Source organism: Sesamum indicum, linkage group LG11 (genome assembly GCF_000512975.1).
Source record: "Sesamum indicum cultivar Zhongzhi No. 13 linkage group LG11, S_indicum_v1.0, whole genome shotgun sequence".
NCBI lineage: Eukaryota > Viridiplantae > Streptophyta > Magnoliopsida > Lamiales > Pedaliaceae > Sesamum > Sesamum indicum.
Window position 1 is genome coordinate 7212958 of NC_026155.1, and position 10233 is coordinate 7223190.

Here is a 10233-nt window from a genome sequence, read left to right on the forward strand (position 1 = left end):
GATGTTAATATGTTAATTTTCATTGTTACATATTTTAATTTTATAATCTCTATATATAATAATAATATATATATATATTATAATAAAAAAAAAAGGGTGAAAACATGAAGCGGATTTACATTAAGAATAGTATTATGTTCTTGACAGATTGTGAACCTTAAAAATCTAGCACAGACAGTCACTCACATGTGCTTTCTATAACCTCAAACTTTGCAAAAGCTGCTTAAGTAGTGTTGCCCCCATGATTACTCCAGCCTTGTCTTTTCTTACATGATTTTTGAAGTACACTGTTTGCGAGTATGCTCATTCACATCAAGTATCCCTAGTTTGTTTTTGTTCTTGTGATTAATTCCACCAGGGAAGTGAGATTATGAATCTTTTTCCTTTAATAGAGCAGTTTCCTATAGAAACTAGTTGAATTTACAACGCAAAACCTAAAGGAAAAAAAATTGAGTGGTTTTTATTCTAATTATCATAATAAGAAAAGACACTCCAAAATCATAGATTGCTTATAAGGGTACGTTTGTCAGAGCTAAAGAATTGAGCGCACAACAATATTGAGAGTGTCGGGTCTTACCTGCCACTAGAGCCAACTAATAGAAATGGACCAATAAAAATAAAAGTCTCAATTTTAAAATATCTCATAAAAGACGTGCATTTTTTCGATCCAAAAGATGGACTTCGGAGAAAAAAAAAAAAAAAAGACTAAAATGTCAAAAATTTCAAAACTGTAGAACCAAAAAATGCTGCAATAGAAAATTAGAGACGAAAACGATCAAATTAATGACCTAATTTACAGAATAAAAACTGCATGCTAAATATACCAGGCAAAACCAAAAATTAAAACAAAAACAAAAATGGAGTGATTTCGATTCTAATTACCATAATGAAAAAGACATATATAACTACGAAATCACTTATAAGAATATGTTGATATAATATTGTCAGATCTAAACAATCGAACCCGAGACTATACAGGGAATGGCAGGTCTTACCTGCCACCAGAGCCAACAAATGTTGGTACTAATAAAGTGTACGTACAATGTCCTAGACTCGCTCCACTCATCGCGTTAACGTTGTCGGCGCTAGATACGCACTGGTCATTATCTTCACGGCTATAAGTGATGAAGTAAACTCGTGCTCTCCAGTTACTAATTATAACAACTGACTTCGTGATCTTGCCTTGAAGTTCTTGAGGTTAGTTACGTACAATTCATCTCGAGTTATCATAATTATGTCCAAGTTCTCTTTTGAATATTGAAGTTTCTGCGTATGTAGTCGTGATTCAGATCATGGTTCTTTGCTGAGAAAATCGTGTTTAATTCTTTGAAACAGCTCAGGTTAAGACAACCTCCGTCGGTCGCAGTCGTTGGATCTCTGATCATAATCATGGCTGAGGATGCTGCTATGGTCGCCCCACTCGACAGGAACTGGAAGATACCAATATCCGTTTTCTTCAAAGATGCTAGGTAATCTTGAAGTTTCTCGACAACTGTAGTGATGGATCCTAGCTTAAACATCTTATCATTGTCTAGTAAATCGTTGGTCCAATGTAAGGGAGTCAGATCGATTATTGCCGATGAGATTTCGAAAACTACGGGTTACACTTGTTGAAATGAGTTTAACTTGTTGCTCCTGCCTGAATTAGTTTCATTTAGGATGTACGAAAACCAAAGAAATATAACAAGAATGTTTTCTATGATTTACACAGGCATGCAAGTTGATTAACTATTACAAGACTGTTTTTATTGTTTCTAAGTCAGTTTTTCTTCTCAATCTTTGCAAAACGATGGTCTGTTATTGCTAATTTGTGTTTTCGACAGGTATGTTTTCAAGAGGGACGAGCTAGGGAGGGAAATACTGCAAATTGCGTTGCCTGCTGCCCTGGCATTAGCCGCAGATCCTATTGCGTCCTTGATCGACACCGCATTCATTGGCCATTTAGGTATATTTCACTAGTCAGGAGAAATATGATTTTTCATTATAGTTAATTACCATAATTAAAAGTAAAAAATCGAGGTGAAACTATTAGCCGATGTTTCTGTAGCTGAGGTCAAATCATATGTCATATTTAAAAACTACGACAAATTTGGCCATGAGTGAAACTACGACGAACGTTGATAAATCGTGAGTATTTGCATTGGCTTTGTTTTTGAATGGTAGTCAAGCCAAAATAATTTAAAGTGCAGAGAATAATTAATTTTTTTGGTAGTGCATAGACATTATTTTCTCTTGATCATTACATCCTTGACTAAGTAATTAAGCATGGACAGCGATTTACTCCAACATCCTTCGATGTATGATTTGGTTTGTCCGGTCCAGGTCCGGTGGAAATCGCGGCTGTAGGAGTTTCTATGGCTATTTTCAATCAAGCCTCCAAAGTCACCATATTCCCTCTTGTTAGCATCACTACTTCATTCGTGGCCGAGGAAGAAACAGTTCAGAGAATCAGTCAGGAAAAGCAAAAGGGTAGCAGTACTGATGATTTGGAGAAAGGATCTTGTAAGAATGGGGAAACGGAGGCACCGGTAGGAGACCATGATCCCACAATGTTGGAGAATTCAGACATAGAAGATGTAGTAAAGGATGAGACCTCAGAAGATGGTTTGTGTACTATCCATAATCCCGAATTCTGGCATCTTGTTTTTTTCTTGTCTATTTTTGCTCGGAATGGATTCGGATCAGTTCTTAAACTTTCGTTCATCAGCAGAATGCAAGATGACTACGTGCAAAACGGTTGATGCTCCGTGCAGCAGCAGCAGCAGCACGAAGAAGGGAAAAACGAAGGAGCGCAGACATATTCCTTCAGCATCTACTGCGCTAGTTCTTGGGGGAGTTCTTGGACTTATGCAGACCGTATTCCTTATATTTCTTGCAAAACCATGTTTAGGCATCATGGGAGTGAAATCTGTAAGAACCTACGTTCATTTCATAACTGCGTGGGCTTTCTTTTTTTCTTTTTTTTAATAATGAAATAAAGGGTAAATTACATCGATGCTTTACATAAATATTTTCTGTTTTTTGCAAAATTAAAAGTATATTCTCTGAGATTTTTAATTGTTATTTTGCATCGGCAAAGACTCATATATGCACCTCTAAAGTAAATTTTGTAAAGAGTATGGGGTTTGCATAATTAAACCTAATTTTATAGGATGTCAATAAAATTATCTTAGGGTTAAAATGCAATTTACCCCCTTGTCATATGGAAAATGATAAATAAAAAAATCTTATAAAAAAAAATAGCAAATTATCCCTTGTATTTTGAAAAGTAAAGCAAATTACGTCCCTATCTAAATTGTCGTAAGGGAGATACTCATTTTTCAAAATATAGGGGTTAATTTACTAAGTTTTTTTTTATAGGGAATTTTTTGCATCTTTATCATATGTCTTTTGCCCTTAAAAACATGTCATGTATATATAATTGAAGGTTTGCTTGATGAAAATAGGGATCAGCGATGCTACCGCCTGCGCTCAAGTACCTGACAATAAGATCACTTGGGGCACCGGCAGTTCTTCTGTCTCTAGCCATGCAAGGGGTGTTTCGAGGTTTTAAGGATACTAAAACTCCTCTCTATGCCACCGGTAATGACTTCTCCATTCTTACATTCTTCTTTCTTTTAGCGCAACGTCTGCGTGATTATATCTATACTATTATAAAAAAAAAAAAAAAAAATCTTTTATCATACGAACTTTTGAATACTCAAAATTAGTGTTTAATTTATTTCTTTCATTAAAAAAAATTGGTCAAAATAGTCATTTTCATATTTTTTAATAATCTCACGGTTACAAGTTCTGAATTTTTATTCAATTTGCAAGCGCAGACGTTCTTAAGTTTTTCTTCTTTGTTGCTGGTTCTACTGACAGTTGCTGGTTCTACTGACAGTTGCTGGAGATCTAATGAACATAGTTTTGGATCCAATCCTTATATTTGCTTGTCGGCTGGGCGTGATTGGTGCAGCTATTGCTCATGTCCTTTCACAGTAAGAACTAACGAACTAGATAGACGTTGTTGTATTGTTGGATGTTATCAGCTTTAATTACTCACTCGCACAAACATGGGGTTTTAATTCAGGTACCTGATCTCCATGGTTCTCTTGTCCAAGTTAATGAAACAAGTCGATCTATTGCCTCCCACTATTAAAGATCTGCAGTTCAGCAAATTTCTCAAGAACGGTACGTATGATGCTTCTTTTTTTTTAAATAGTTTAAATTTTTAGATGAAATAATGATTTTTCGCCTTGAGTTAATGATAAACTGTTGCTCGAATTAGATTTGATCGAACCAAACTAATCACATAGCAAGTGTATATAGTTATTTTTCCTAAACTATATACCAACTACACGACAAGTGCATTGCATTTGCCATATGATTGATTTAGATACGATCGAATCGAGTTCGAACTAAAATTTCTCGATAGAGTGATATATCATCTGCATGTGAGGGGACATATTATAAATATTAAATATTAGGGTAGATTATATCCACATGTCCTGGATTTAAGTCTAATTACATAAACATTTACTTTGCAAAATTACTAGTGCCAAAAAGGACCAAATTGCTATGTTTTTGGACTATATACACAAATTTTAACTGAACAGTATAATTTGGTAAAGCGTAAATCAAAGTTGAAATGATTCATTCTTGTGTGACCAATGTCGCAATTTTACCTCTTTTGACCCACTAATCGCTTAGGGCACTAGACTTTCACATGCTGATTTGCCGTTAACATTTGACGGCGGTTAGCCACGGGGGCCTTTTTGCTATGATTTTTGCCTCCATTCGTAATTTTTAACGGAACGTGAGGTCAGACAGGTATGAAAATGGCCCTATTTTGTGGGACAACTTTTGCAATTATGCCGCTTTGTCAGCTCACATAATCTCAATCTCTTTCAACTTTTCTTTTATGTTCTAATGGTTTAAACTTTTAAATAAAATAATTGTTCAAGTTCTACAAAGAAATTAATATCACCAGCACATGATAAATTATCACTACATTAGAGATATTAAATATTAAATAATTCTCCCCTCTAACAACTTAAACTTAGAGACGGTTGTTGTACATTTTGTCATTTCATGCTGCATCTCAGCTCACATGTAATTTCAAACTCTTGTAGGCTTTCTCTTACTAGCGAAAGTGATAGCAACAACCATTTGTGTGACCTTGGCAGCGTCGATGGCTACAAGGCTTGGATCCACACCCATGGCTGCTTTCCAGGTATGCTTGCAGGTGTGGTTGACATCCTCACTCCTTGCCGATGGCTTGGCCGTTGCCGGACAGGTAAACAACTCTCGTCAACCCCAATTCTTTACTACGTACAGTACTCATCAAAACCTGTTCTAGATCGAAGTTCTCATCAAGAAAATTATTACCTACTGTTGAAATCCAACATTGTAGGCAATCCTTGCTTGCGCATTTGCTGAGAAAGACTACAAGAAAGCAACGGCGGCTGCTGTCCGTGTCCTGCAGGTGTGTTTCATTTGAATATATACAGTCGTTCTGATCAATACTATTGTCACTTGCTGTATATTTTTAACGAAATTTAAAAAACCATACCATATGTGATATTTTGTTATAGTACTATGTGGAAAAATTGCAATTTACATTCCGTAACTTGCTTTATTCGCAATTTAGTTCTATTATTTTACGACTCAACAGATTTAGTCCTACAAATTCAAAAAAAATATTGTAATTTACGTCTCATATAACTATTTCTATTAAATTGTTATAAGAAGGAGCACCTGCATGCAACACATTTACTCTGTTAACTTCTTTAGTTGAGTAAACAGACGCACGTGCTACTTTATTAACAATTTAACAAAATGGGTAATGAGACGTAAATTGTAAATTTTTTGGACTTGTACGACTAATTCTGCTGAGTCATGAAACAATGGGATCAAAATCGCAAATAAGATAAATTATAAGATGTAAATTGCAATTTTTTCGCTATACATCATAGTTATTTGACAACGGGTTTAATACAATTTACCCCCTGTGATATTGTAAATGAGCAAATCATCCCCCTATGCTAAAAACATAGCAATTTACCCCCTCCCCAAGCCCCCCATATTTTTTAGAATGAAGCAATTTACCTCCTAAGACACACAGGGGGGTAAATTGCTTCATTTTAAAAAATATAAAGAGGTCAATTATTATTTATTTTTATAAAAATATAATTTATTTATTTGCAATATTATAAGAGATTGCTTGTATTTTTTTTTTCCATTCAACAGCTGTCTATTCATCCTGAGGTTGTTTTCTTTTTTTTTTTTTAATTATGGGCAGATGGGATTCGTGATGGGACTAGGGCTTGCTCTTGTGGTGGGACTTGGTCTCCAATTTGGATCAGGAATATTTTCCAAGGACAAAAGTGTTATTCATATTATCGCCATAGGCATCCCGGTAATTGATTTCAACTGTCTAACCATGCTGAACTTTTTAGTTTTTGGATAATTACAATGTCACCCCTCAATTATGATTAAATTATAAAAACCACCCATATCTTCTGAATAAATATAGTTTTACCCCATACGATTGATGTTCTCACTACCTCAAGAAGTCCAGATTTTGAAACATTATTATTGTTTCTGCAATTTACTGACAGTTGCAGGAGTGTAATGTAATAACACCCTTCTCTTTCCACCTTCTGATCTAACATGAGTGTGTACTGTGGTCATGATCAGTTTGTTGCAGCCACACAGCCTATAAATTCACTGGCATTTGTTTTTGATGGAGTCAATTTTGGAGCATCTGATTTTGCATATTCTGCTTACTCCATGGTAACTCCACCACCTCTATCTCCTGTCTCCATTCAAAACGTATGTATTTTTTATTAAGATTAATTTATCATAATTAAAAATAAAAATTCATAATAAATATTAATTAATTATAATCGCACCGACTAATAGCATTAAGCAAGCGAATAACCATGAAAAATGATTTGGCCGTGGTTAAAAATTACGACAAAAAAAATAAAATTAGCAACAAACCAAAAAAAAAAAAGAATTTTAATATTTTCAGTAATTATGCAAATTTAGCCATATGATTTTAATAGTGATTATTACTTTGTCAAAGTTTTTTATTAACAAAATTAGTGACAAAAAGTTGTTATTAAAGATATGGTTAAATTACATTGACATCCCTTAGGTTAGGTAAAAATATACAAACACCCCCTTTATTACAGCTACACTTCCCGAGGTTATAGTTAGAATTACAACTACACCTCTATTCAAATGCAAAACTTACACAAACACCCCCTGAATACATCAACATCCCTCGGGGAGTGTAGCTGTGATTTTGTAAAATCACAAGAAGTATTTGTGTAATTTAGCCTAATTTTAGGGGTGCGAATGTAATTTAGCCTAAAGATAAATATGTGGCATATATATAATGACGACATAGTGATGATAAATAATTATTGTTACTAATTACTTATAGTGACAACTTTATTTTTAATTTCGTTATTAATAATTATATTTTATCATAGTGAACCATGTAAATTTTGACTAATTATAGTCAAAATTTGAGTTTTTTTGTGTTAATTTTATTTAACGATGATAGATAATATTGAATCATCATTATTTTTAAATTGTGGTCATTTATAAATATAAAAAATAATTCATTTATTTTGTAATGCACGCACAGTCAATTCTGAAAAATTACGTACATCTCTTCATAACTAAAGTTGATTGAATATTTTCAGATTCTTGTGGCCATACCGACCATTGGATCCTTGTTTGTCTTGTCCAAATCTAATGGCTTTGTCGGAATATGGCTGGCTTTAACCATTTATATGGCCTTGAGAACATTTGCTGGGATTTGGAGGTAATTTAATATTTTTTCAGTTAATTCTCTTAAACTGCATTTCATGCTTCAAAGTATCAGTCAATATTCGATAATTTAAGGTAGCAAATAACTATCAATATCTATTCTTTTTAATATATATATATATATATATGTATTGCGAATAATATTTTAATAGCATATTATCAATCATTTTAGAATTTGAATAACATCATATTATATATCGTGAATGCATGGAACGTATATCCATTGATAAAAGTTATACTTTTATTTTATTTTTTTTAAATTTTCAAATTAAAGGGTCACGTGCCTAGTATGTGGTAATTTATAACGAATTTAGCATTTTCAACGATGTTTAGATTAAGTGTGTTCTTTCTAAAGCATAATTCTCAATTAAAAATTTAAAATCTGATAGGATCAAAAGTATCGCTCCCTATAGTTATAGGTATTATTTCATGTCAAACCACTAGGAAAAAATGTAGGTGTTATTTCATGTCCGAGCACTACGAAAAATGCAATTTTAATCTCATAACTATACAGATGGCAATTCTGATTTCATTGTAAAGGCACAACATCAACATTTTGGTCGGAATTCCCAATTTATTTCGATCATGTGTAGATCACATGATATTTTTTGACAAAAATAGCATATTATCAGTCAATTTTATCCTTGATTTGGAAGATAAATTATTCTATTTTAAAACACATAGAAAGTAAATTTTTAATTTTTTATAGGGGGTAATTTGTTCATTTACAATATCAAAAGGGATTACTTTTATTTTTCGTGGCGTTTTCCAATAAATTAGCACATTTCGTCGAATTGTAACCTCAATGTGCGATTTTTGGTTTTATAGTTATAGGATCAAAATTGCCACTCCTATTACAGATTTATTAAGATCGTTCCTAACAAATTAATCATGCTAAAATATTATTTTCCTATTTATCTCTTAGTTATATATATATATATATATAGGATTAAATGCAATTTTGGTCATCTAACTATAGCCAAATCCCGTTTTAGTCCTTTAACTATAGTCAAATCCAAATCCTAACAAGTTAAAGGACTAAAATAGAATTTGACTATAGTTAGAGGACCAAAATTACATTTAATCCTATATATATACATATATTATACATTCTCTAAAGTATTTAAAAATTTTCTTCTAATCAATTAGTCAGGGAGACAAATTATTTGCCTATTTATTTTTTTTAGTGGGATATATTTTTCATTGTCTAATATTAGGACTACTAAATAATTTTCGTGTTTTTTTGTAAAATTTTATTCTTTTCCAACTCATTCTGATTTATTATTAAAAAGATTACTTAATTAAAAGTATGAATATCTTTTGACAAAGACAACAAACACGTATGAGCTTCCTACTTTTATGTATAGTATATAGATATATAACATTCATTAAGCAAAATATTGGAATTTGTATTTGCAGGATGGGTACAGGAACAGGACCTTGGAGCTTTCTCAGAGGTCGATCCTTGCCGTCGAATGTATGATCATAGTATTTTTGGAAAATATACAATAAAAATTTCAGCTATAGCTGTTTTTTCTTCCACATATAGCTATATATATATATATATATATATTCTGTGTATTTTTCATGTATTTCTAATTTTGGGATAGAACTTATTTACGCTATGTTCTATCAGTATACGTACATTTTGATTTGCATTCTCCACGTAGCTTTCGCAAGAATATCATGACCCCACATATATATATCTATATATGTGTAATGTGTTCTGGGAACCAAAAGTCATGTTTGAGAACTTCTTGTCCAAATCATAAATATTAGTATTGGTGATCGGAAAATCAATTAGTTAGTTGTTTTCAACTGGTAAACGTTTTCATTGATTTGTAAAAATTCCATAAATGTGAGTCTATAGATGAACGCTAACAAAAAGGGTACAAGTAATAAATAGGTGTAACCTTCTTTTGTTCTTTTCAACCGGCAAACATTTTCATCGATTTGTTCACTTTATACTCCAAAGTAGAAGTTTTCTAAAGATGATCCACGCGACACAGAGGAGAAACAAGCACTACAAAAGAAAAGCTTAATATTACGGTATCTTTTGTTATGGGTTAAAATTCGTTGCTAAAACTGTCATTTGCTGCACTATTTTTCACGTTGTAAATATTTTGGTAGCAAAAGGCCTTTTTCTTATAGTGAACTTTGATCTCCTTGCTAGAGGAAATCAAAGTTCGATTTGGAAGGCAATGATTCAAGAGAACTACATTATGATTTAGTGTATTCTCTTTTATCAATGGTCCAATGAGTCTTAGTTAAATTTAATTTAATAAAATTCAACTAAATTAAGCCCACTACCATTTAATCCAAATAAAGACATGAGCCCAAACACTCTTAATTAATAAATTCGATTTATTAATCAAGATAAGCCCAATTAAATTAATTCAATCTTGA

At 32.5% G+C, this 10233-nt stretch overlaps 1 protein-coding gene across 1 annotated transcript; it reads left to right on the top strand.

Annotated features, from left to right (window-relative positions):
• LOC105173492 (protein DETOXIFICATION 43-like) lies at positions 1344 to 9387 on the top strand. The gene is made up of 13 exons (XM_011095248.2): positions 1344 to 1469; positions 1824 to 1945; positions 2323 to 2604; positions 2711 to 2910; positions 3447 to 3582; positions 3884 to 3980; positions 4073 to 4173; positions 5115 to 5278; positions 5396 to 5467; positions 6284 to 6400; positions 6682 to 6777; positions 7701 to 7822; positions 9247 to 9387. Exons 1-13 carry the CDS (start codon positions 1390 to 1392, stop codon positions 9308 to 9310), a joined length of 1653 nt encoding a protein of 550 aa, XP_011093550.2. The 5' UTR covers positions 1344 to 1389; the 3' UTR covers positions 9311 to 9387.

Coding starts and splice junctions, on each gene's coding strand:
- LOC105173492 (XM_011095248.2), top strand. CDS start 1,390: ATGGCTGAGGATGCTGCTATGGTCGCCCCACTCGACAGGAACTGGAAG. Junction 2,605..2,710: donor GGATGAGACCTCAGAAGATG/GTTTGTGTACTA, acceptor GTTCATCAGCAG/AATGCAAGATGACTACGTGC. Junction 2,911..3,446: donor GCATCATGGGAGTGAAATCT/GTAAGAACCTAC, acceptor TGATGAAAATAG/GGATCAGCGATGCTACCGCC.